Consider the following 26,768-nt stretch of genomic DNA (forward strand, 5'->3'; position numbering starts at 1 on the left):
TTGGAACAGCAGGGGCCGACCTGCCCGTGCAGGCCTCCTATTGTGAAGGGCACGCGAAGCCAGGATACCACAGCCCTGCAGGATGTGACTCAGCATCCTGTCTCAGTGCTGGGGCGGCCAGCAGCTCTGGCACCAAGCGCTGCTGCTGACCTCACCTCTTAAGACCACAAATACCCAGGGTAATTGGTGGGATAGGCATGCAGCATCAGCTCTCCCTGTTAAGGCAACTTGCTTGTCCATCCATTATGCTGGGCTTCCTTGTGAACACCACAGGTATCTACCAGGAAGAGTTCTTCCGAGGAACTGATCTGCTGGTATTTTCAGGACACCAAGAATCAAGAGATTGGTCTTGTTTCTCTCTTTGCTTTGACTACCAGGAAACTCAAAGTCAGATCTGTGGCCAAATTCTGGTAACCACACCAATGCTATGCCATGTATTACATGTACAAACCTTCCCCTTACTTCATCTTATTTTCTTCTGCTTTCTTCGTGTGCCGATTTTCTCACTAATGTTACATTCTATTGTTCTCTATGAATGTTGTAAGGTGTTTCAAATCCTTTTTGGAGGGCACTACTGTAGATACAACACACATTACCCCTGAGGGATAAGGACTCTTTTTGACTCCACACAGAATCCCTGGCATTTGGCAAAGAACCCATATTTAGGCACTAAATACACATCGGCTGAATGGAAAAAGCCAATAGCTAAGTAAAAACCACCTCCATTACCATATTGTTTCACAAGAGGTTCTTCTCCCTTCCACCTCATGAGGTGGGGCCTGGTCAGGAGTCCCCAGGGCCTGGGAATTAGGTTCCTTAGGGAGCCCTCTTGCTGTAGGGGCAGCCGACAGGTCAGTGGCCTTGACTCCAGACCTAAAGAGCCACTCCTAGACTCCCAGCTGCAACAGACACAGCGTGGCACGGGTGGGCCTGGCCACTGGGGAAGTGACAAGTGATTTCCAGATGCTGCAGCCAGCCTGGCTCTTTCCAGACCACACTGAAGGCCCCTTCCTGTGGGAATTCTGATGGGGCCCAGATTTGGGGAAACACGCCTCGAGGACTCTTGGCAAGTGCATGCCAGGCCTGGACCAGGAATGACTTCTGCGGGCACAGGGAGAGACCAGGCATTTCCTAACGCAGGACCTCTGAACAGCCTTCTCTGAAACAAAGTCTTTCTAAAAATAGCTTCAAAAGTAACCATTCAAGAAAAGAAAGAAAAAAAAAACTGTAAAAGTAAAGGCACTCAAGAATGATGTTTCCCAGATAAAAGCCTGGCACAGGTTTCAGAGGAACTTGCAGGAAAACAGGTCAAGGGTGGGTTTTTCCTCTTAGGTGTCACTTGGTTAACATTGGTCTTTGGAGGGGAACAAGTGCGGCAGGAAGGGCTGGCACTGAAAATGATGGCCACTGGGTATAGGCCAAGGCCAGACACTGTACACAGAACAAGACTCTCTGGAGGCCTCAGGAGGGCCCTGAGAGGAGGAAGGCAGGTGGTGGGCCCAGGGTCAGACATGCAAGTGAGCTAAGTGGCAAAGCCGATGCCCCATCCAGAAGCCCCGCTCTGACCACACGCAGGCTCTCCCGGCATGTCCTCATTTATGCGGCAGTCTCTTGTATCTCACTGCAATTCTGCCCCCACACTGCAGGCTGGCCAGCGTGGCTTCCTCCTAAGCACATCACCCTGCCTCCCGACACTGACTACACCCACAAAGCAGGAGCCCCCGCACCCTCCAGCCCAATCGCTCAGTTCGCTTTGAAAATGGCTCCTCTTGGGGGCTGGGCACAGTGGCTCACGCCTGTAATCCCAGCACTTTGGGAGGCCGAGGTGGTTGGATTGCTTGTGGTCAGGAATTCAAGACCAGCCTGGCCAACATGGTGAAACCCCGTCTCTACTAAAAATACAAAAAATTCGCCGGGCATGGTGGTACATGCCTATAGTCCTAGCTACCCAGGAGGCTGAGGCAGGAGAATCACTTGAACCCAGGAGGCAAAGGCTGCAGTGAGCCGAGATCGTGCCACTGCACTCTAGCCTGGGTGACGGAGCAAGACTCTGTCTCAAAAAAAAGAAAAAAAAAAAAAATGGCTCCTCTGGATTTTGATTAATCCTATTTTGATTAATCCTGGTTTCTCATTTTCAGCCTTCCTTGAAGCAGCATGACCCATCTGGGCGTCCTCCTCATCTCAGGAATTTTCTAATAAGCTGTCTAAATCCAGAGATCTGACCACAGAACAATGAATGCCAAAGATGAGTTCTAAAGATGCGAGTACTTTCTTTCTAAACGGACGCTGCTTTGTGTATGGCTCTGCTCCTGGGGGCAGACGCGGCAGGCTAAGCTCTGCGGAGGAGGAGGTGAGTCCCAGCAGAGGGTCACTTCCTCTCGGTAGCCCGGCTGGTTTTCTCCACTGCAGGGTCAGACCATAGCCCTGACCCAGCTAGACCCCCATAAGCGCATGACCTTGCTCTCACCGTGGGAATAAAACTCGTGACAGTCAGTTACAAATACACAGCAAATGATGAGCAGCACAATATAAACACAGATCTAGATTGGTGGGTCTGAGGACTCATTCTTAAATTTGGAGGCCATCACCTAATCTTGTCTTTTCACTTTACACAGCAGGAGACAGGGACCCAGAGAAGTGAAGAGGCGTTGCCTTAGGTTGCACAGCAGATGACGCATCTCAAGATGGACCCTAGGTTGTCTGACTCCGTCTCACAGCTTTGCCCCATTTATCATGAAGATGACCGCTGGTAACACTGCTACCTACGAGCTGAGCTTGCACGCACATTCCTGGTGTGTACATGCATGCGCGCAGGCTCATGCGATGTGCTAAGTGCACAGGAAGGAGACCAGAGCCCTGAGGTGTTCTTTTGAAGTCTAAGTACTGGTGTTTCAAAAGTTTAATGAAACCTACTAGACTCTGAGCGAAATTCGTTTTACGTTAACCTTAATGAAAAGTTTAATTAAGTTCTGACAGAATTAACTCTTCACGTCTCTGTCCTCATTTGTCCCCATTCTAGAATGAGTTTTCTAATTAAAAAAAATATATAGGGCCGGGTGCAGTGGCTCACGCCTGTAATCCCAGCACTTTGGGAGGCCGAGGCGAGTGGATCACTTGAGGTCAGGAGTTCGAGACCAACCTGGCCAACATGGTGAAACCCCGTCTCTACTAAAAATACGAAAAATTAGCTAGGGGTGGTGGCGCATGCCTGTAATCCCAGCTACTCGGGAGGCTGAGGCAGGAGAATCACTGGAACCCCGGAGGCAAGGTTGCAGTGAGCCAAGATCGTGCCACTGCACTCCAGCCTGGTGACAGAGCAAGTCTCCATCCCCCCCCACAAAAAAAAAGTATATATGTGTGTGTATATATATATATATATGTGTGTATAGAGAGAGAGAGAGCTAGGCACAGTGGCTCATGCCTGGAATCCCAGCACTTTGGGAGGCCGATGTGGGCAGATCACTTGAGTCCAGGAGTTCAAGATCAGCCTGGGCAACACAGTGAGACCCTGTCTCTACCAAAAATACAAGGTGGTGTGCACCTGTGGTCCCAGCTACTTGGGAGGCTGAGGTGGGAGGACCAATTGAGCCCAGGAGGTCGTGGCTGCAATGAGCTGTAATCATGCCACTGTACTCCAGTCTGGGCAACAGAGCAAGACTCTGTCTCAAAAAGAAGAAAAGAGAGAGAGAGGGAAAAAAAATTGAAGGCAAATTCTGATTTTCAAATCAAACGTTCCAACAAACTGCAGAAATAAAACCCGAGTTAAACCAAAAGGAACAGCCAAACAGCACAATGACCCCAATGTTTAAAAGTGGGAGTCAATGGGAGGCCACTACCTACAAGGCCACAGGGGTTGGGGCAGGACTCAGGTCCCTGAATCACAGCAGCCTGCATTCAAACCCTGGCTCAGGCCTCCCACCAGCCTCGTGGAACTGGTTTCCTAAAATGAGGAGAGTCCCTACTTTGCAGGCTTGTGACAACAAGATGACAGCAAGTGCAAAAGTTCCAAGCCCAGAGCCTGCAGCCTGCAGAAGCTGGCCTCATTACCACCCGGATGTTCTCCGGGCTGCAGCACATGAAGGGGATACGTGACAATCCCTGCTTTAAGTAGAGCTCAGGGAGTTGACGGGACCTGCCCAAGCACATAGTGATGCCGCTAATGGCTCACCAGGAAGAATGGACTGCAAAGCCTGGTTCTTCTGATAAACTCCATTCTGTCTCCCAGTGTGGGTTCTGATGCATAGGGAGGAGGAAAAGACAGTGCTTGGATTTTGGGGTGAAGAGCACAGGTTTTGGAGTCAATGAGACATGGAGTATGAGGGTCTCAGCTCTACCGTTTACTACTAAATAAAAACAGGCCACTGACCTCTCTGGGGTTTAGTCTTCTCCTCCAGGGAATGGGAATTCAAATGTCCTTACAGGGTTTTCACAAAGATTAACTGAAATAATGCACACAAGGCAATTCACAGAGTGGAGTATGGGTGCTCCCTTTTCTCTCCTCCATCCCTGCTTTATTTTTTCGCCTGGGCACTTACCAACACACGATTATTGTGCTTGTTTATTTTATTTACTGTCTTGTCTCCTCAACAGAATGTCAGCTTCCAGAGCAGGAATTTTTATTTTGTTTGTTGCTATATTCCCAGCCCCTAAAACAGGGCTTGGCACACAGTAGGAGCTCAAAAAATATTTGTTGAATGAATAGCTCACAAGCAGACAGATGAGGACAGAGGGGTCTTGAGACTGATCTAACAGCACCGATATTACTAAACTGCAATGGAGGCAACGGTGGGAAGAATTTCTCTGTCCTTTGTTTCCTGAAAGTCCAAGACCACTTTTAGTTGCTCAACAGGAAACAATACTCAATTTACAAGACCTCTAGGGCCTATCCAGGGCAAACTGGGCACTGTGAGGCAGGAGGTCAGGCAGCCCTGTCCCTAGGGTGGCTCACGGTCTAGTGGGCAGGGCCAGCTTCTTCATATGTGCTCAGAGGGGCCCCGTGCTTGGTTTAATATTCTGTTGGTGCCATCTTGAAATTCTTAATAATGTTTGTTGTTGTTGTTGTTTGTTTGTTTTGAGACAGAGTCTCACTCTGTCGCCCAGGGTGGAATGCAGTGGTGTGATCTCAGCTCACTGTAACCTCCACCTACCGGGTTCCAGTGATTCTCCTGCCTCAGCCTCCCAAGTAGCTGGGATTACAGGCACGCGCCACCATACTCGGCTAATTTTTGTATTTTTAGCAGAGACAGGGTTTCACCACGTTGCCCAGGATGGTCTCAAACTCCTGACCTCAAGTGATCCGCCCGCCTCGGCCTCCCAAAGTGCTAGGATTACAGGCATGAGCCACTGAGCCCAGCCTCTTAATAATGTTTTAAAAAGGGGCTCTCCCATGTTCATTTTGCACTGGGCTCCACAAATTACGCAGCCAGTCCTGCATTACAGGAAACATTTCTGTACCTAAGTACATATACTACAAAGCAAGTACCAAACACCAAGGAAACACTAAGGAGAGAAAAACGCCTGTGAGAAGAAAAAGGAAGACACAAATCATTCCCAACAGAAGCTGTTACCATGAAGGAAGTACGGGCAGGGGCATTTGTTGAATGTCTACTATGGGAGAAGGGGTTCGCATCATGAGCACATTTAATTCTGACAACCACCCTACAAGCTGTGTACTATACTGGCCATTTGAAACTAAGGCCTGCCCGAGATCATATAATAGCCTAGGAGGTGACAAAGGACAGACACAGGAGCCAAACCCATGCCCATCCCTCCCTAAGTCCAAAATCTTAGGAAAAAAAAAATAAGAATCAACACGGGCGGTTATTTTTAAGGCCAGCATGTTCAAGGTGGGGGCAAATCCAAGAGACACTAAGCCTCAGAGCATGAACAAGCATGTGGGTGCTGAGTGGAGGGGACCAGTGTTTACCAGGGTGATGTCAGACTCTGCAAGGCTCGCTCCCCGTGTTTCTGGTCTCTTCCCATGAGCACCAGGCACCCCTTACCATCCCCAAACTAGGCACATCTGTAACGCTGAATGGAAGCCTACTTGTTTACATGTGTTCTATGTTAGACTGGGGGCATCCCTAGAACACAGACAGATTGACTGGTGGGCAGAATTCTGCTAGGTGCATGCACCCGAGTGAGCCTTTCTCTTTGAATGTGGGAGGGACCAGAGAACAAGATGGGAGAGCTGTTCCCTTAATTAGGCTGTGCTGCACATTAAAGGCGATAAGACAGTCATTCCAGTGATAACAATCTGTCATAAGACCCTACAGAAGCAGACTCTCCTGTTGGCCTTGAAGAAGCAAGCACCACGAATTCTCCACAGCTGCAAGAAAATGAATTCAGGCCAGACGTGGTGGCTCACGCCTGTAATCCCAGCACTCTGGGAGGCTGAGGCGGGTGGATCACCTGAAGTCAGGAGTTTGAGACCAGCCTGACCAATACGGTGAAATCCCATCTCTACTAAAAATACAAAAATGTGCAGGGTACACCTGCAGTCCCAGCTACTCGGGAGGCTGAGACAGGAGAATTACTTGAACCCAGGAGGCAGAGGCTGCAGTGAGCCGAGATCGCACCACTGCACTCCAGCCTGGGCAACAGAGCAGAAAAAAAAAAAAGAAAAAATGAATTCAGCCAAGAACCACATGAGCTTAAAAGAGGACCCTGGGGTTCAGACAAGACCCCAGCCCCGGCCAGCAAGCCTTGTGAGTTCCCGAACAGAGAACCCAGCTATACTGTGTCCGGATTCCTGACCCATGGAAGCTGTGAGATAATAAACATGGCCTGGGTGCGGTGGCTGGCCAGGCGTGATGGCTCATGCCTGTAATCCCAGCACTTTGGGAGGCCAAGGCGGGCAGATCACCTGAGTTCAGGTGCTCGAGACCAGCCTGCCCAACATGATGAAACCCTGTCTCTACTAAAAATACAAAATTGGCCAGGTGTGGTGGTATGCACCTGTAATCCCAGATACTCGGGAGGCTGAGGCAGGAGAATCGCTTGAACCCGGGAGGCGGAGGTTGCAGCGAGCTGAGATTGCGCCATTGCACTCTAGCCTGAGCAACGTGAGCGAAACTCCATTTCAAATTTAAACAAAATAAACATATATTGTTTAACTGTTAAGTTAGTGGTAACTTGTCATGCAGCAAGCAATGACTGATACAGTAACCTATGCACACATCCATCTCCAGTACAGACACAGAACTTGGATGCACGGGGTGCACGACACCTCTTGGCAGGACTTAACTGGACAGACAAGCAACAAAGACAATAAAGCCCAGGCTAAGATGGACTGCCAAGGGCAGGGAGGAACCCCAGAGTGTGGACAGGTGCAAAAGTAGGGGTGTTCAATGAAGAGGGGAAGCATGGTCTGCAGGGCAATGACATGCCAACCCCCATCCACTCTGACACTGTAGGGGAGGGGGTGAAGGCAAAATCACACTTCAAAAGGCTGTAGGGAGAATGGGGTCCCTGGGGGACTTCCAAGTAGAGACCAAAAGGGGAAGGGAGTGCGGAGAGAAAGGCAGAGGAGTCAGGGAGTTCACAGTTTACCACTGAAACCAAATAAAACAGAAGAGACAAAATCCTGCAGCTCGCTCTGGCCCAAGCCTTTGCTAGGGCAGGCAATCACAAATGAGCAAATTATAATAATTCTAATGACCACGTTCCCGCAATTGACTTGGAAATGCTGGATTAAAAAAAAAAAAACTTCACTCCTGATCCACACCCTGGGGACAATATTATCTCCCCAGTGTCCTACCTAGCCCACAACTACTTATGTCTCATGCCAGACTGAGCCGGCTCCCGGGATGGCAAGGGAGCCAGGAGCTGCTGCCAGCAGGGCCATCTGCTCACCAATTCCCACAGTCTGAACGGCACAGCTTCCAAAGAGGGACTACGAGCGGCCAGCAGCAGCCTGCACATGCAGAAGGCAGGGGAGAGCGAGGGAAATGGATCTATACTGCTCTGCTGCAATCATCTGCATGCTGGGTGTGAGATGATCAGTTCTTGAGACACTTCCCAGAAGGCCTTCAGAAATACTGTCTGAGTTACAACACTGCTTCCTCCAAGTCTGTATTCTTATTTGCATCTTATAGGAATGTAGCCGGGTAAAGGAGGAAGGCTGCTCCAAGTTAAAGGGCATCCATGGTGGGCGCCCTCTCAGGCCTGGACCCAGCACCTGCAGGAGTTGGCCCCTTTAATTCTCCTCTGCCGTGAACTAACATTGCAAGTCAGCAATACTTTGTGAAGACCGAGCACAGCAACCAAGCCCACTGTGGACCTGATTCTGGGCAAGGAACTTTTTTTTTTTGAGACAGGGACTTGCTGTCACCCAGGATGGAGTGCAGCGGCACAATCTCAGCTCACTGCAGTCTCGACCTCCTGGGTTCAAGTGATTCTCCTACCTCAACCTCTTGAGTAGCTGGGACTACAGGCATGCGCCACCATGCCCAGCTAATTTTTCTATTTTTTTTTTGCGGAGATGGGGTCTTGCCATGTTGTGTAGGCTGGTCTCAAACTCCGGGGCTCAAGCGATCCACTCACCTTGGCTTCCCAAAGTACTGGGATTACAGGCGTGAGCCACTGGGCCTGGCCTGGACAAGGAACGTCACACAACTACTCCACAACCCTGAAAGGTCACAGTGTCATCCCTGTTTTATAGGTGGAACAATTGAGACCCACAGAGCTGTAGGAACACACAAAGGTAAAGGAACTCAGCCACCAGCACAGGAGCCAGATGCCAAACTTAGGTCTGCCTGACTCAGAACCCCACTGCCTTCCCTCTACACCTGGCTGTTTCTCCTACATGTCTGGAATTTACTGCAGGCTCAAAGGTTCATCCATTTAAACTGTTAACTTTTATCAACTTACTTATTTTGAGACAGAGTCTCGCTCTGTTGCCCAGGCTGGAGTGCAGTGACGCAAACTTGGCTCACTGCAACCTCCCGGGTTCAAGCAATTCTCCTGCCTCAGCCTCCCGAGTAGCTGGGATTACAGGAGCGCACCACCAGGCCGGCTAATTTTTGTATTTTTAGTAGAAAGGGGGTTTCACCATGTTGGCCAGGCTGGTCTCGAACTCCGGAGCTCCAGTGATCCGTCCCGCCTTGGCCTTCCAAAGTGCTGGGATTAGAGATGTGAGCCGCCGTGCCCAGCCATTTAAACTGTTTAAATGCTACACAAAGGCAGAGAAATGAGGCCGTCACTAAGGAATGTGAGAGCAGTTAGGGATGCAACAAGGGCACACAGACCTGCATCGTAAGGCAGGTGTAGCACCTGTCACAGATAGGGATGCCAGGGGCTCCCTGCTTTCTCTGAAGAGAGGGAAATCACAAACATCTGGGGCAGGCGCACTTTTAGCTGGTCATGAGGACTACAGCCAGGTGAAAAGGAACTGGCCTAGGGAACGTGTGTGACTGGGGAGCAGGGAGTAGTCCCGATGGACTGGAAAAGGAACATGCGAGAGGGGAGGGCGGAAAGGCCACCAACGCCGGTGACGCTGGAGCTCAGAAAAGACTCCGAGGACCAGAAGGAAGAAGCATCAAGGGACCAGGGTGTGATATGTCAAGGTAGAGAGGATGGGTCCGGGGTGTTCCTCTGTGACGGGACAGAAGAGATGTGAGGACCTGAAGAGGCGCCACCAGGGAACTTGAGAAAAAGAAGGCAGGTGGCTCGGAAGACCCGATCGATCCATGTGACCCTGCAATTTATTGGATATGGATGAATCAGAGCTGACTTTTTCGATGACCCAAAAGATGAAACTATTAATTAAGGCTAGACGGAGGGGAGAAAAGAGAGAGAAATATCCTGCTACCTCCAGTTTTTCTCCCTACAGCACCTCCTAGAGATGAGGTGATGGCAGCTCACCTTCAGGATCCATTGGAAACAAAGAGAAATCTCTCCCTAATTCTCCTGACCCCAAACAGAAAGCAACCAACTCTTCCATAATTTTCTTCTCTAGGAGAGATTCAGAGAGAAGAGGCCTGAAAATGCAAATTAACACACGGATGTGAATGAGTTTCAGTCAAAGCTTAAACCAGGACACAACTTTTCTTGTGTAGCAAGGAAGGCTAGGAGGCAGGATGGTGTCCTGTGCCTAAAAAGGTGAGTGTGACGTCAAGGTGGCTGAAGAGGGGTTTAAAAGGGCACCTAGGGGGACAAGCCCAGAGCCCAGCATCCCACCCTAAATGAGAACACAGGTCTCCAACTCCAGCCCAGGGTCTCCCTGTGGTCACAATGGTGTTGGGGACCTGCTGACAGTGGCACGGAAGGACTCTCGGTGGTGGTCAGAATGACCCAACATCCCAGGAGGCACCCGCTACCTGTTGGCATGAGTCCTTGGTGCTGGCCCTGGCGCTGCTGCTAATCCACCCCAGTGGCCTTAGGCATGCTCCCTCACCTGTATGTCCAAGACAGCTAATTCAACAGTACTACTAACCTGGTCTCCAGAAAGGCGGCAGAGTAGGATCAACTTGGCATTAGAGGTCTCGCTTCAAATACAGGATTTCCCAATTCCAATCTTGGGCCTCAACCACCAACCGGGAAAACCCCCCTCCTAGGGCTGTTTTGAGAATATGGAAAGCTGCCAAAGCTTTATTTCCCATCCCTTTGTGAGGTCCCCTGCAGCTCCCAACTAGACAGAGAAAGGGACCTTTTATTAGCAAGAAAAGGGCCAGGTGCAGTGACTGTCATCACGCCTGTAATCCCAGCACTTTGGGAGGCCGAGGTGGGAGGATCACTTAAGCCCAAGAGTTTGAGACCAGCCTCAACAACACAGTGCGATCTCGTCTCTTCAAAACACATTTAAAAAAATTAGCCAGGTGTGGTGGCGCACGCCTGTAGTCCCAGCTACTTGGGAGGCTGAGGTGGGAAGATAGCTTGGCCCCAGGAGTTCAAGGCTGCAGTGAGCTATGATCACACCACTGCACTCCGGCCTGGACAACAAAGACCCTGTCTCTAAAAAATAAAAAAAGTTTTAATTTTAAAAAAGGTTAAATACTAATGAGAAAGGTCCACATACACATTTTCATGTCACTGCTATTTATAAGTTCTTATTAACTGAAAACACTATGCTATAAGCTATTAAAGGTAATTAAAAAATAAAAATAGCTCTTTGCCCCAAAGACAGTCTAAGTGACAGAGCTCAGTACTCACTCATCAACAACAGCCCTGAGAGAGACAAGAGATGGAAGAGATTCCAACCCCAAGAAAGGGCTGGAGGGGAGCCAGGGGAGGAGGCATGGGGGAGGGGACCTCCAAGAGGGAGCTAGGGGAGGGCAGATGGGGAGGAGAGCCCAGAAGGGAGCTGGGGGAGGGGAACATGGGGGAGGAGAGCATGGGGGAGGGGAGCTCCAAGGGGGAGCATGGGGGAGGGGAGATGGGGAGGGGAGCTCTAGGAGGGAGCTGGGGGAGGGGAGATGGGGAGGGGAGCTCCAGGAAGGAGCTGGGGGAGGGGAGCATTGGGGAGGGGAGATGGGGGAGGGGAGCTCCAAGAGTGAGCTGGGGGAGGGGAGATGGGGAGGGGAGCTCCAGGAGTGAGCTGGGGGAGGGGAGATGGGGAGGGGAGCTCCAGGAGGGAGCTGGGGGAGGGCAGATGGGGAGGGGAGCTCCAGGAGGGAGCTGGGGGAGGGCAGATGGGGAGGGGAGCTCCAGGAGGGAGCTGGAGGGGGGGAGATGGGGAGGGGAGCTCCAGGAGGGAGCTGGGGGAGGGGAGATGGGGAGGGGAGCTCCAGGAGGGAGCTGGGGGAGGGGAGATGGGGAGGGGAGCTCCAGGAGGGAGTTGGGGGAGGGGAGATGGGGAGGGGAGCTCCAGGAGGGAGTTGGGGGAGGGGAGATGGGGAGGGGAGCTCAAGGACGGAGCTGGGGGAAAAGAGCTTGGGGAGGGTAGCTCAATGACGGGAAGTGGGGATGGGGAGCTAAGGAGGAGATCTGGGAGAGGGGAGCTTGGGGAGGGGAGATGGGGGGGGAGATGGGGGAGGGAAGCTGGGGAAGGAGATCTGGGAGAGGGAAGCTTGGGGAGAGGATCTAGGGAGGGGAGCTGGGGGAGGGGAGATGGGGAGGAGAAATGGGAGAGGAGCTTGGGGAGGGGGATCTAGGGAGGAAATCTGGGGCAAGGGAGCTGAGGGAGGGGAACTTGGGGAGGGGATTTAGGGAGGGGAACTGGGGGAAGGGGAGCTCAGAGAGGGGACTTCAGGGAGGGGAGATGGGGGAGGGGATTGGGGAGGGATGGTTAGGGATGGGATCTAGGGAGGGGATTTGGGGGAGGGAAGCTTGGGGAGGGGATCTGGGGGAGGGGAGTGGGGAAGAGAGATGGGGAGTTGGGGGAGGGGAACCTGGAGGGAGGGATCTGGGGAAGGGGATTTTGGGGAGGAGAACAGGTGGAGAGAGGAGCTGGTGGGGAGGGCAGTTGGGGGCAGGGATCTGGGGGAGGAGATTTGGGGGGAAGGGAGCTGGGTGCCTACAGGAGCCGCTCTGAGGTGGGCAAGCCCCTCTTTCAGTTCCTCCTTGACGGTCAGTCTCCAGACTTCCACTCCACCCCCTCCCTGCTTCCACCCAGACAGTCTGATCTGCAACTCGGCCCATGACTGCCCCCATTGGGAATCCAGCTGCTTCTAGCCTGGGAACCCTGACGTGGGCCCTGACCTGACCAATCAAAAACCCCAGGGTGATGGAGCAAATGTGTCCTGTATCTTGAGCATAACATTAAAAGTGAGGACCCAGCAGAAGTCCCCCAGCGAGGACCCAGAAATAAGGCATCTCTTTGATTCTTGCAGGCTAGTGTTTCCCTACCCACATAATCTTTAGAAATCATGTGTGCCGTAATAAAAGTGAGTATTTCCCCTCCCTTCACTCAAGCACACAGAAACATCGGAGAAAAGCTGAGCATATTTCTACCAGTTCTGCATATGAGTTTGACCAGAACACCCTGCTGTCGGTAATGAATGGTTGACCCCAATTTCTGAACGCATATTTCCTTTTCCAATTAATTTTCCTTCCCCTCATGAGATAAAACAGACTATTTTTTTTTTTAAAGAACAATATTCCTGAAAATTTATTTACTTTTTTTAAAACTATGAGGTCAGAGTTTAAGACTGGCTCCTTGGTATGAAGGAATACATGATATTAATATAACAAAGGGCTGAATCTTCTATAAATCAACAAAACACACAAACAAAGGCAGAACTTAATTTTTGGCAAAGAAAAAACAAAAATGTTTTTGGTGTCCATTAGTGAATACATCAGCTGAAGACTGCATCTTGGAATCTTTTAAATGAGCAGAGCTAAAGATTTCTCATAAGCACAATTAAAGCACCCTGAATTGATACCTTTAGGGGGTTGAGTATCTGTTTCAAATCAGCGAAGTGCTTACCGCAAAAGGAACACCTTACCAAAAGCAAGATGAAAAAGTGAGGGCAGAGTGTCATGATTATTACTTTTTTTTTAAGCAGAAGAATAGTCTGCAAGAAAATACATAAAAATGCTCAAGTTAGGCCGGGCACAGTAGCTCATGACTGTAATCCCAGTACTTCAGGAGGCCAAGCAGGAAGATGTCTTGAGGCCAGGAGTCCAAGACCAGCCTGGGCAACACAGCAAGACCCTGTCTCTATTAGAAAATAATAAGTTACCAAAAAATGCTCAAAATGGTAATGTAAGGGTGGTAGAATAATGGCAATTATTTTCCTTCTTTTCCAAGCGTTATATAATATTATTAAAGTGGCTAGACATATGTATGGATTTTAAAGCACTTCAGTTTTATGTGTTTTAGATATAATTTCTAAAGCACTAAAAAATTGGCATATTCTTTTTTTTTTTTTTTTTTTTTTAAGACGGAGTTTTGCTCTGTCGCCAGGCTGGAGTGCAGTGGCGCGATCTTGGCTCACTCTGCCTCCCGGGTTCAAGCGATTCCCCCGCCTCAGCCCCCCAAGTAGCTGGGACTACAAGCACACACTACCACGCCCGGTTAATTTTTTCTATTTTTTTAGTAGAGACAGGGTTTCACCATGTTGGCCAGGATGGTCTCGATCTCCTGACCTTGTGATCCACCCACCTCAGCCTCCCAAAGTGCTGGAATTACAGGCGTGACCCACCGCACCCAGCCCAAAATTGGCATATTCTTTTTGAAGGTTTTCCCTTTGGGAGAGGAACAAGAGCATTCCTTACCTGCTTGGGAGAAAGACTTAGAACAAAAATTGAAAGTCAGCTTACCTGAGGTTTAATTTTCGATCTTCTTCGCTGCCAGCCTCCAACTACAGAGAAAGAAAGAGAATATCACACCACAGGCACCACTGTCAACACGCCTCGGGCGGCAGTCTCACATTTTCTACCCCGGTACTGGAAAAAGATAAAGATATCCAGGAAACCTAGCTACTTCTAAACAGCCGTGCCCTTTCCTCACCAATCCCGGTCTGTCCCTTGGAGTCATTTCCGTGGCGGAATTTTCAGGTTTCCAAATGTTGACCCACATTCCTGCCGCAGTCCAGGGGATGGAGTCCTGTTAGCTCAACATTTCCTATCTGGTGTTGTTACCCAGCACGGTCTTTTAGCCCTCAGCCCTCAACTTTCCGGGGTTGTTCTGGATCTTATCCTGTTTTTCTCTTTTAAGGGGAGGGGGTCATGTTTAAAGAGAATCCACTTCCTCCGCGGAGCCAGGCAATAACAGCTGAGTGATGAACACCATTTTCAAAAAACCAACCCAGGCAAGACTTGCACAGTGGAAGGTGGCCAGGAATCAGGCCGTCTGTTTGTGGGTCTTGAAAGCTCTTGATGGTTCTCGAAAAGACTTAAACGTTTGATACGAAACATCCTAGGCTATCGGTTTATTTATATAAATGCAAGAAAGAGATATTTAATATTTTCTGAAATCTAAAAGGCCAAGAGTTTGGGCTCCAGAAGTACCTATGACTTATTTTTATTTTTTTTCTTTCGGAGAGCAAACTGAAATGAGAAGGAAACACACACACACCCCCCAAACAACTCCGCACTGCCGGGACTTGGCATGTTTTTTATGTTGCACAGAGGCGCCCATTGAATGGGAAAGAGAAACCTGGAAAGCTGTGATGGCTGGGAGAGATGCAGGGCTGATCGAGGACAGAAATGAGGCAGGAGCCAAGGGCGAAGGAAAAAGGGTCCAGAGATAATGTAGGGAGGGGCCTGGGCAGCAAGGGACACCCACCAGGAGGTGGCAACTTCAACCAAGAATGAGTACACCAGCCCGGCGCAGTGGCTCATACCTGGAATCCCCAGCACTGCAGGAGGCCAAGGTGGGCGGATCACCTGAGGTCAGGAGTTCGAGACCAGCCTAGCCAACAAGGTGACACCCTGTCTCTACTAAAAATACAAAAATTAGCCAGGCATGGTGGCATGTACCTGTAATCCCAGCTACCTGGGAGGCTGAGGCAGGAGAATCACTTGAACCCAGGAGGCGGAGGTTGCAGTGAGCCGAGATTGCACCACTGCACTCCAGCCTGGTGAAAGAGCAATACTTCGTTTCAAAAAAAAAAAGCGTACACCAGAGGGCCTGGGAGTCCCTACATCATATTAAGATGAAGTACATACAAGATTCTGCAGAGGCACCTACCCCACACTGAAGGAGAAGTGGAAAGAGCAGGGAAGGCTTCAATGACCACAAAACAAGTCACAAGAGCAACAAATTGACAAAGAGTATGTTGGGGTCTAACCCAGTGGTTCTCAATGCGGAGCAAGTTCTCTCAACAGGAGACATTGGAAGATGTCTGGAGGCATTTTTCTGGAGGTCACTACTGGCACCTAGTGGGTAGAGGACAGGATCCCACATGTACTGCATATCCCACAACACACAGGATGGTCCCCCCACAAGAGAGAATGTTCTGGTCCCAAGTATCAACAGTGGGTTGAGAAACTCTGGTCCAATCCAAAAAAGTGCCTGGAGATCTGCCCATGAAAATTAGTCACTTTGAATGTTTCTCAGAAATAACAATGTTATGATCCATTCCTGAAAATTATTGATTTATCTATTCTTGTGCTCTGCCTGTTCACACAAAGGAACTGAGATAAGATTCACAGGAAAATGACATAAGTGACATAATAAAAGACTGGGAAAAAAAAGAAAGAAAATTAAAAGAGAAAAGAGAGCCTTAGGACTGAGGGCTGTGATCCCCGCTGTTTCCCACGCCGGCAGCAGGCCTGGCTGTGTCAGGAAAGCACTGCCCTAAGTGTCTGACTCATTATGAAGTTGCAATTTGAAGAGTGATGACGTGACTTGGGGGTACGGACTTCACAATAATTTAATTCTCGGTCACTCTCTGAGGTTCTCAGATGAAAGGCCATCTCAGGTCAGTTATTCCAGGGAAACTACATCTGCCAAGGAACACATGAAAGAGGTAATTCAGTCCTTTTAGATGAGCCAGGGCCCACAGACAGGAAGCAACTCAAGCGAGGGCGGACCAGGGCAGAACCGGCCTGGCCTAGGTCTCCTGACCCCACACACACTTGCTGTCTCCATCCCACCTTGCTTCTCACCTCAACACGACTGAACGAGGGCCTTGCCTTCGGGAAACATCCCAGCACATTCAAAGCCAAGCAATGAATGCTGCAGCTTTGCTATGATCACATAAAAGCTGCCTGAGTTTTACTTTATGTTTATCAGGTCATTGGCACTTGGTAAAAATAATGCTTTATATAATAATTGAAAATGTATCTAGTAGACACAACACAAATGTCCAACAAAATGTAGTACATCCATATAATGGAGTATTATACAGCCATGAAAAGGAATGAAGTACTGCCACATGCTACAATATGCATGAACTTTGAAAACGTGATGCTGAGTCAAAGAAGCCAGACACAAAAGGCCACACAGGGTGTGATTCCATTTATATAAAATGTCCAGAATAAGCAAATCCATAGATACAGAAAGTAGATTAGTGGTTGCCTAAGGTTAGGGAGAATGCGGCAGGGGGAGGCTGCAGGTGAGGGCTAACGGGTACAGGGTTCCTATTTTGGGGGGGATGAAAATGTTCTGGAATTAGATGGTGGTGGTTGCACAATCTCATGTATATACTAAAAACCACTGAATTGTACACTTTAAAATGGCAAATTTATGGTATGTAACTAAAAAATAATAAGACCTTAAAATGCGTAAGACAAGAACAGATTAGGTTGCAAGTAACTCTAGGAACATGGGGTTTTGAATCAGAAATCTGGGCTGACAGGTTCAGCCTGAAGCCAACCTCTCCCCTTACCTCACATAAACTTTTGTGATGAGAACCTGAGATTAAGTGCATAAATTGACAGACAGCAGTGATAGGAACAGAAAACAGCCCCTCCTCGCTGTGGGAAGGAAAGGTGCTCCTGCAACCTAACTTCTCAGTAGCAGACTATTGATCGCTAGTGTTCTTTTGCCTCTAATCAGCGTGTAGAGGGGGATTACTAGAACCTTCTGTGTGTAGATAACTCATGAATGGCCTCTCCTCTCCAAGGAGGGGGCTGTGAAGGTTCAACTTCCCAGCCACTCTGAAAATGTCCCTGCCAATCCCAGCAAAACAAGGCTGAAGAACTACCCTACCAGGAGACAGGGCTGTCAAGCCAAATGCAAACATTCTTCTCTTGTCTCACACAGACACACAGACCTCCCCCGTGTTATCAGTCAACTTCCCCCACTCCCTCCCACAAAGAAAGGGGCTGAAGAGCCCAGATGCCGGCTGCGGAACTTCCTGGGCCTGGGACCGCAGGGCCGCTCCTCCAGTCTTCTCTAAACACAGCTAAGGGTCTGCAGGCGGACACTCAGCCTTGTTATAGGTAAGAGTTTACACCAGAGGCCTTGACGGGTTCTTCAAGAGATGGTGGGCAAGATTGCGCGACCAGAGGGTCATCCCTGCAGCTACAGAGGGCTGACCTGCTCAGAGGCCCAAGGCCCCAACCTAGGACAAGCCAGGCCAACCCTGCAGGCTAAGAGGGCAACAGTGCCCTCAATCAACCCCAGAGGAAAAAGTGGCCAGGCAAACGGACCTGGGCCACACACAGACCCACAAAAACGCGCACAGTGCCAGGACACGCAACCCAGGAATGCACCTATGCAATCACCCAGAATGGGTCACAGCCACACAGAAAGATAGATGCACATAAACACACAGGCCTGAGTGATGTTACAGAAAGGAAAAGCCAGACTAAGGCTGCACACACAGACGTGAGACACAGCCACACAGAGCCCACAGCACGCTCGGTCACCGTCACACAGTGACACAGGCACGCCTACAGACAGAACTCCAGAGGCGGCACGCGGGGAAACAATCTCACACGTTTGTAGGGGCACTCCCAGATGCCTGTCTCACGCTGGCACAGTCCCCGGACGGCAGGTCAGCAACAGTCACATCTCACATCGCACAGCCAGGCAGGCATACAGGCAAAGGGCCTAGAACTACCCGGGCCACAGGTCTCAGAACCAGCGGCTCACGCAGTCACCCAATCAAGGGTCCCAGTTGCACATCCAGTCACCTCTGGACCCTGGTCACACTGCAGAGTCACTCACAACTGGGAGTCCCGACAGACGCACAGTCCTCCCCAGACAGAGGTCAACCCAAGATGGGGGTCACACCTGAAATCACAGTCCCCACACAATCACGAGGTCACATCTGCACACACAGTCTCTGCACAGTCACCCTCAGGGGTCACAACGCACACAGTCTCCGCCTAACAGGGGGTCACCCCAAGATGGGGGTAACCCCCTGATGTGGGTCACAGCGCACACACAGTATCCTGCTGACACTCCCAGAGGGGTCGCACTGCATACACAGTCCCTGCAAAGTCGCCCCCCGATAGGGGTCACACCGCACACAAAGTCCCCGCACAGCTCCCCCAGACAGGGTCACATCGCACACAGTCCTCGCACGGTCACCCCGGTCCGGCTGCCCGGCTCTGTTCCTACGGCGGGGCCCCCAGGAGCCCGCGCAGCCGCCCCCCTGCCCCGCACGCGCGGCGTCCGGCGGCCCAGGCCGGGCGCGGCGAGCCCGGGGCTCACCTCGCTGTTGCTGGCCGAGGAGGAGGCGGCGCTGGGCGTGGGCGAGCGCTGCAGGGTCACCAGGGCCATGGCTGCGGCGCGGTGCGAGGGCGCCACAGACGTCTCGAGCTAGAGCCGCCACCGCCACCGCCGCCCGAGCCGGGCCCGGGGCCTCCTGGAGCCGCGCGCGGGCGGCCGGGCCGAGCCGGGCCGGGCCCGCCCCTCCCCTCCCCCTCGGCGTCGCCACCGCCCCCGCCCCCAGCTCCCGCCTCCCGCGCCGGCGCGCGCCGGCCTCAGTGCGCGGAGTGGGCGGGGAAGCGGGCAGGGCGGGGCGAGGAGGCGCGCGTGCGCGGGGGCCCTGAGGGCTGCCCGAGGCCTCGGCTGGTAGATCACGTCCCTCGCGCGCCCGACACACGCGCCCCCGCCCGCGCGCCCCGCCATCTGGCCTGGGACTCGGGGGCGCGCGCGCCGCCGGGAGCCCGTACGCCCCAGGGGCCCTGCCCGCTGCTCTGCCTGGGGAAACTGAGGCCCGGCGACCGTGCAGACAGGACTGTACAGCGACCAGGAAATAAAAGACGTCCTGGGGCCGGGCGCGGTGGCTCACGCCTGTAATCCCAGCACTTTGGGAGGCTGAGGCGGGCGGATTACGAGGTCAAGAGATCGAGACTATCCTGGCCAACATGGTGAAACCCCGTCTCTACTAAAAATACAAAAATTAGCTGGGCAGAGTGGTGCGCGCCTGTAGTCCCAGCTACTCGGGAGGCTGAGGCAAGAGAATCGCTTGAATCTGGGAGGCGGAGGTTGCAATGAGCTGAGATCGCACCACTGCACTCCAGCCTGGGCGACAGAGCGAGACTCGGTCTCAAAAAAAAACCAAAAAACAAAAACAGTAAGCAAAATAGATTCGCCTAATTTTGCAGAGGTTAATCAAGTTATTAGGCACGTTTTTAAAAAAGTATTTTGCTAATCTTTTTCAATGAATTCTTTCTGGGTGTTCTGAAACCCAGCCAACTCCTTGGAGGTCAGGGAAGGCTTCCCAGAAGAGCTTTATTCTGAGGCTTGGGCTTGAGCATAAGCAGGATTAACAGGTGAAAGAACGGAGAGACAGCTCTCCAAGCAGGGGGGATCAGCGTGCCCTGAAGCAGGAAGAAGTTTGTCAACCGGAGGCCAGCACTCAGGGAAGGGAAGAGGGGAGGAATGGCTGGAGTCTCCATCCTCTCTGGAAAGATCGCTCCGGCTGCTGCGTGGATGAGGGACCACGGGGCAGTGGGCTGAGGGAGACCAGGGAGGAGGCTGCTGCTGTTGTCCCGGGGAGAGGTGACCAGTTATGGGGATGGAGAGGGGAACATGGAATAAGTTACCAAGAAGGCAATTCTGGCTTGACTTAGTAGTAGGAAACTTTTCTTTTAGCCAAAATCTCATCTCCCGGCTCCCACCCCCAACCTCTGCATGTTGCACAAGCACTCGCAAACGCAGTGGTCCCAGCCTGCCCCGCAGCTTAGCAAATTTGTCTTACTGCCCAACAGGAAACCCACGCAGCCTCCTGGATTCTTCCCCGTCCCTCCCTCTGTCCTGGGGCTGTGACCTCCTCCATATTATTCACAGGGTCTCAGCACGATTCATCTCAAAGGTGATTCTAGTGGGGGGCACTGTAGCTTCTACGGAGCGTTTCTAAGAGGGGATTTGTGGGAATGTTTGTGGTTGTCTTGCTGATGGAGGGGGAGAGCTCCTGGCATTTAGAGTGCAAGAGCCTTGGATGCTAAATGTCTTCCAATGCACTGGACAGTCTCCCCAAGAAGAATTGCTCCATTCCCACAAAATGTTTCCTGGGTGAAAAACCCATTTATAGTAATCTGAAGCCAGAACCTAACTCCATTTCATACATCAACACTAGTCTTCCTTCCTTCCTTCCTTCCTGCCTGCCTTCCTTCCTTCCTTCCTTCCTCTCTTTCTTTCTTTCTCTCACTTTTTTTCTGAAACAGGGTCTCACTCCCATCACCCAGGCTGAAGTGCAATGTCACAATCATAGCTCACTGCAGCCTCCATCTCCCAGGCTCAAATCATCCTCCTGCTTCAGTCTCCTGAGTACTACAGGTACACACCACCACACCCAGCTCCTTTAAAAAAAAAGTTTAACTATGTTGCCCAGGCAATCCTTCCAAAGTGCTGGGATTACAGGCAGAAGCCACCATGGCTAGCCTAGTATTTTTTACTGAATTTTCAGAAAGGTGACTATGTTGAAACCCTGTCTCTCCTAAAAATACAAAAAATTAGCCAGGCGTGGTGGCGGGCACCTATAATCTCAGCTACTCAGGAGGCTGAGGCAGGAGAATCACTTGAACCCGGGAGGCAGAGGTTGCAGCAATCTGAGATCGTGCCACTGCACTCCAGCCTGTGTGACACAGCAAGACAGAGAGAAAGAGAGAGAGAAGGGAAGGGAGGGGAGAGGAGGGGAGAGAAGGGGAGGGGAGGGGAGGGGAGAGGAGGGGAGGGAAAGGAAGGGAAAATATACTTTGTTTTGCTTGAGAGTTTTGTCAAGAGTTGTTCATCCATCCTTAGGGAAAAGGAGGTAATGGATGGCAATGCCTCTGCTAATATTACAGCATCCCACACAAGGTGCCCACAACTGTAGCTGCACTCTAGGTAGACAGACAGTCATAGGTACTTAAATGTCAAATATAAGGCAAAATTGTGGACAAAATTCAGTTGAGTAGAGAATATTTTATTTCTCAAATCCAAGCACATTGATTATTGGCAGGCCCATGCTTCTGAGATGCCCCTGTGTCCTCTCAGGGAGTAGTGGCTGAGCATTTCCACATTGTAATGCATGTTGTTTCATTATGATTTATTTTTCTTTTATGTCTCTCTTACATTAGTTTTCAAATTTGAGAGTTTGAGAATCCCCTGGAGAAAATACAGATTGCTAGACCCCACCTCCCAGAGTTTCGAATTCACAAGGTTTGCTGTAGGGCTGGAAAATTTGCACGTCTAACAAATTCACAGGCAATGCTGATGCTTCTGTCTGGGGACGACAGTCTGAGAACTACTGCCTATACGAATGCAATGGCCTCTTCACCAAGAAATTCCTACCTAGATCTGATCCTGGTACCCGTCCGTGGCCCCCAATCCTAATCCCCCTGCTCTGGCCCGCCTGCTTTTCCACTCACCCCAACTTTTTTGGAGGCAGTCTCCACCCCTTCTCACTTCCTTTTAGAGCTGAGAGCCCTTTTCTTCCCCACAACTAACTCTTGCTAGAAATCACCTCCAAAAAGCTTTCCCTGCCCCTTAAGCAGTGTCATTTCCAGGATCTCGTAGCCCTCACCCTACCCTTAAACACACAGCAAGTGTCAGTCTGCCTTATCATAATGGGTCCATCTCTCTGTCTTGTCCCATTACCGTAGAGCCAGGAACGGTCCCTAAGAAAAGCCTCAGGAGTCAGGCTGGGGCCAGCGTGAGGGTGCAAAATGTAAGAGGGTGCCCCCAAAAACTCAATGATTAAGATAAATAGTATTTTAATGCAATATTTTAGAAAATCAAAATTAATGCCAAATCCATGATGAAAAAAAATTTTTAAAATTTGCTTTTTTTTTTTTTTTTAATTGAGACAGAGTCTTGCTCTGTTGCCCAGGCTGGAGTGCAGTGTGGCACAATCTCTGCCTCTTGGGTTCAAGCAGTTTTCCTGCCTCAGCCTCCCGAGTAGCTGGGATTACAGACCCCCAACACCATGACCGGCTAATTTTTGTATTTTTAGTAGAGATGGGGTTTCACCATGTTGGCCAGGCTGGTCTCAAATTCCTGAAATCAGTGATCTGCCTGCCTCGGCCTCCCAAAATGCTGGGATTACAGGTGTGAGCCACTGTGCCTGGTCAAAATATTTACAAAAATTTTTTAAGAGCCAAGGTCTCATTCTGTCACCCAGGACAGGGTGTAGTGGTGCAATCCTAGCTCACTTCAGCCTTGAACTCTGGGCTCAAGCCATCCTCCTGCCTCTGCCTCCGGAGTACCTGAGACTACAGGTGTACACCACCACGCCTGGCTGACTTTATTTTTGGCAGAAACTGGGTGTTGCTATGTTGGCCAGGCTGGTTTCAAATTCCTGGCGGCACTCAATCCCCCGACCTTGGCCTCCCAAAGCGTTGGGATTACCGGCATGAGCCACCACACCTGGCCAAAGTATCAAATTTTTAAATAAAAATGGCATCAGTACTGTGTCACTGATTCTTCCACTTACTTCAGACTTCAGTGTAGCTCAGCAAAGCACTTTTACTGATCCTGTCTTTATTTGATTCTTTTACAACTTTGGCCATTCTAAAGCCTTTTGTGAAAATGGCCTGTGGTTCAGCTGGGCATGGTGGCGTGCACCTGTAATCCCAGCTACTCGGGAGGCTGTGGCAGGAGAATCGCCTGAAACCAGGAGGTAGAGGCTGCAGTGAGCTGAGATCGTGCCACTTTTGACACTCTGTCTCAAAAAAAAAAAAGGAAGCCTGTCGGCTTGACTTCAGTAGCCTCTGATGGGGTGGAGTGGACAAGGGGAAGTGAAAGCTCCCAGGCCTCAGTCAGGGCAGGTCCCAAGAAGCCCTGGGCATGGAGGAGGAGAACAATCCAGTAGAGGCAGCTCTGAAGTTTTCTCCCATGCATTAGAGCCCTTTCCAATCAGTATCATGATTTTTCATCATATAATAGTTTATTTAATCATCTTTGACCTCCTCCTTGTAGTCCCAGCTCACTTTTGTAACTAATAAAAAACAGTGAGTTATTGAGCTATTTGCTCTCTGCTAAGGCACAATGCAAAGTGCTTTGTGAGTGTGTGGGGGACATGATTTATTAACATGTGAATGTCCCCCCACTTATACTCCAAGATCACCTCCTCCAGGAAGCCTTCCTTGCCCCGTGGCTGGGTTAGGCACCCCTTCTCTGTGCTTCTACAGCCCCTGTGCATTAGTGACAATGGCATTGTGGATCTGCCCTAGGCCCATTTCTGGGTTGGGACACTTTAGGTACATTCATTCTTGTCACCCTGTGATTCTCATTTCATGGGTGAGGAAATTGATGCACAGAGTGGTTAAGGCACTGGCCCCAAGTTATGTAACTAAGGAGTGGTGAACCTGGTTCACCCATGTTTTTCTGCTTTAGAACTCAGGCAAAGACAGGTTCTTCCAGGACAGCCTCAGAAAGGGTTGGTGCAAATTAGGTTAGTGCCAAAGTAATTGCGGTTTTTGTCATTTTTTTTTTTAATGGTGCAAAAGTAATTGCGGTTTTGTCATTAATGACCAACTGTTATAAGTAATAGTTCCCTTTTTTTTTTTTTTTGAGATGGAATCTTGCTCTGTTGCCCAGGCTGGAGTGCAGTGGCTTGATCTCGGCTCTCTGCAAACTCCGCTTCCTGGGTTCCAGTGATTCTCCTGCCTCAGCCTCCCAAGTAGCTGGGATTACAGGTGCCCACCCCCATGCCCAGCTAATTTTTGTATTTTTAGTAGAAACGGGGTTTCACCATGTTGCCCAGGCTGGTCCCGAACTCCTGACCTCAAGTGATCCACCCACCTCGGCCTCCCAAAGTGCTGGGATTACAGGTGTGAGCCACTGCACCTGGCCAATAGTTTGCCTGTTAAAGCAAATAACTTGTAATTTCTCCTTAATTATTCATTCCAAAATGATATTCAGAGGTAATAAAGCTCTGATAGGCTGAATAATGGCCCACAAAGATGTCCATATTCCAAATCCCTAGAATCCCTGCCTATGTTACCTTGCATGCTAAGAGGGTTTTACAGATGTGATTAAACTCAGGATGTTTAGATGGGGAAATTTTCCTGGAGGAGGCCCAAGAGGTCCTAATGTAATCACAAGGGTCCTTGTAAGAGGGAGGTGAGAAGGTCAGAGTCAGTAGTAAGAGATGTGACAACGGAACTGAGGGATTAGAGTGAAGGAAGAGGCCACAATCCAAGGAATGCAGGCAGTTGCTAAAAGTGGAAAAACGCCAAAAAATGAATTCTCCTTTCAGAGCCTCCAGAAAGAATGGAGCCCGGCTGATATCTTTTTCTTTTCTTTTTTGAGTCAGGGTCTTGCTCACAGAGCTGTCACCCAGGCTGGAGTGCAGTGGCATTATCATAGCTCACAGCAGCCTCGACCTCCAGGGCTCAAGGGATTCTCCCACCTCAGCCTCCTGAGTAGCTGGGACTACAAACACACACCACTATGCCCGGTTGACTTTTTTTTATTATTATTATACTTTAAGTTCTGGGGTACATGTGCAGAACATGCAGGCTTGCTACATAGGTATACACGTGCCGTGGTGGTTTGCTGCACCCATCAACCCGTCATCTGCATTAGATATTTCTCCTAATGTTATCCCTCCCCTGGCCCACCACCCCCTGACTGGCCCCGGTGTGTGATGTTCCCCACGCCCGGTTGATTTTTAAGGGTTTTTGTTTGTTTGTTTTTTTAGAGACGAGGGTCTCAGCTGGGTGCAGTGGCTCATGCCTGTAATTCCAGCACTTTGGGAGGTAAGGCGGGCAGATTGCTTCAGCCCAGGAGTTCAAGACCAGCCTGGGCAACATGGCGAAACCAAAAAATGCAAAAAATTAACTGGGCATGGTGGCACATGCCTGAGGCTGAGGTGGGAGTATCGTCTGAGCCTGGGAGATCAAGGCTGCAGTGAGCCATGATCATGCCACTGTGCTCCAGCCTGGTTGATGGGGTGAGACCCTGTGTCTAAAAAATAAAAGAAATGAAGGTCTTGCTATGTTTCCTAGGCTGGTCTTGAACTCCTAGGCTCAAGCAATCCTCCTGCCTCAGCCACCCCAGTTGCTTGGATTACAGGCACAAGCCACCATGTCCAATCCTGGCAACGTCTTGATTTTAGACTTCTGATCTCTACAATTGCAAGAGAATAAATTTATGTTGTTTTAAGCCACGAAATCTCTGGGAATTTGTTACAGCAGCCATACGAAATGAATATAAAACTCAACCTCCATTTGGGCTTTAAAAAACATATCATTATAATGCCATTACCCAGTATGTTCCAGGTGCTTCCCAAGCATTGTGTCATTTTCTCATTCACTCAACTCATCCAATAAACTATGTTTGTTGCTCTCCTGGGCACTAGTCTAGGAATCTGGGTTCCATCAGTGAACAAAATGGAATCACTGCCCTTGAAGAGCATTCAATCAAGTGGGAAATATAGTAAAAATATATATATATGCAAATATGTTTAAAATCATATATGGTAAATATATTGCATTTAAATGAATTAATAGGCCGGGCACGGCGGCTCATGCCTGTAATCCCAGCACTTTGGGAGGCCGAGGCCAGTGGATCACTTGAGGCCAGGAGTTCGAGACCAGCCTGGCCAACATGGCGAAACCCCGTCTCTACTAAAAGTACAAAAATTAGCCAGTTGTGGTGGTGGGTGCCTGTAATCCCAGGTACTCGGGAGGCTGAGGCACAAAAATCGCTTGAACTGAGGGGGTGTGGAGGTTGCAGTGAGCCGAGATCACGCCACTGCACTCCAGCCTGGGTGACAGAGTGAGACTGTCTCAAAATAATAATAATAATAATTAATTAAATGAATTAATATTGGTAAGGGTCTTAGAACAAGATAGGCACTGATATGTGTCAAATAAATGAAATATGATGTCCAATCATGAAAAAGCTTGGGAGAAAAACAAAGCAGGCTAAGGGCAGAGTAATGGAGGAGGCCACTTAGACAAGTGGTCAGGGAAGCTTCTGGGTGAGGTGATATTTGAGCAGAGGAATCACCATGACAGCCCCACCAGGGAGGTGTAGAAACCCTGGGATCTGC

General features: G+C 50.2%; 1 protein-coding gene across 4 annotated transcripts in view; it reads right to left on the reverse strand.

Annotated features, from left to right (window-relative positions):
- Positions 1 to 19,202, reverse strand: part of SSH1 (slingshot protein phosphatase 1) — a 74,849-nt gene extending 55,647 nt beyond the window's left edge. The window contains exons 1-2 of one of the 4 annotated variants that reach the window (XM_016924125.4): positions 18,992 to 19,202; positions 14,203 to 14,243 (exon numbers count right to left, since the gene is read on the reverse strand). In XM_016924125.4, the coding sequence (XP_016779614.2) occupies positions 14,203 to 14,243; positions 18,992 to 19,060 (110 nt within the window). In that variant the 5' untranslated portion in view covers positions 19,061 to 19,202. Of the gene's footprint in view, positions 1 to 14,202; positions 14,244 to 14,392; positions 14,544 to 18,991 lie in introns of those variants that run through there. The other 3 variants (XM_054664652.2, XM_016924126.4, XM_016924128.4) reach the window with 3 other exon arrangements.
- Positions 19,203 to 26,768: the final 7,566 nt, after the last annotated feature.

Source organism: Pan troglodytes, chromosome 10 (assembly GCF_028858775.2).
Source record: "Pan troglodytes isolate AG18354 chromosome 10, NHGRI_mPanTro3-v2.0_pri, whole genome shotgun sequence".
NCBI lineage: Eukaryota > Metazoa > Chordata > Mammalia > Primates > Hominidae > Pan > Pan troglodytes.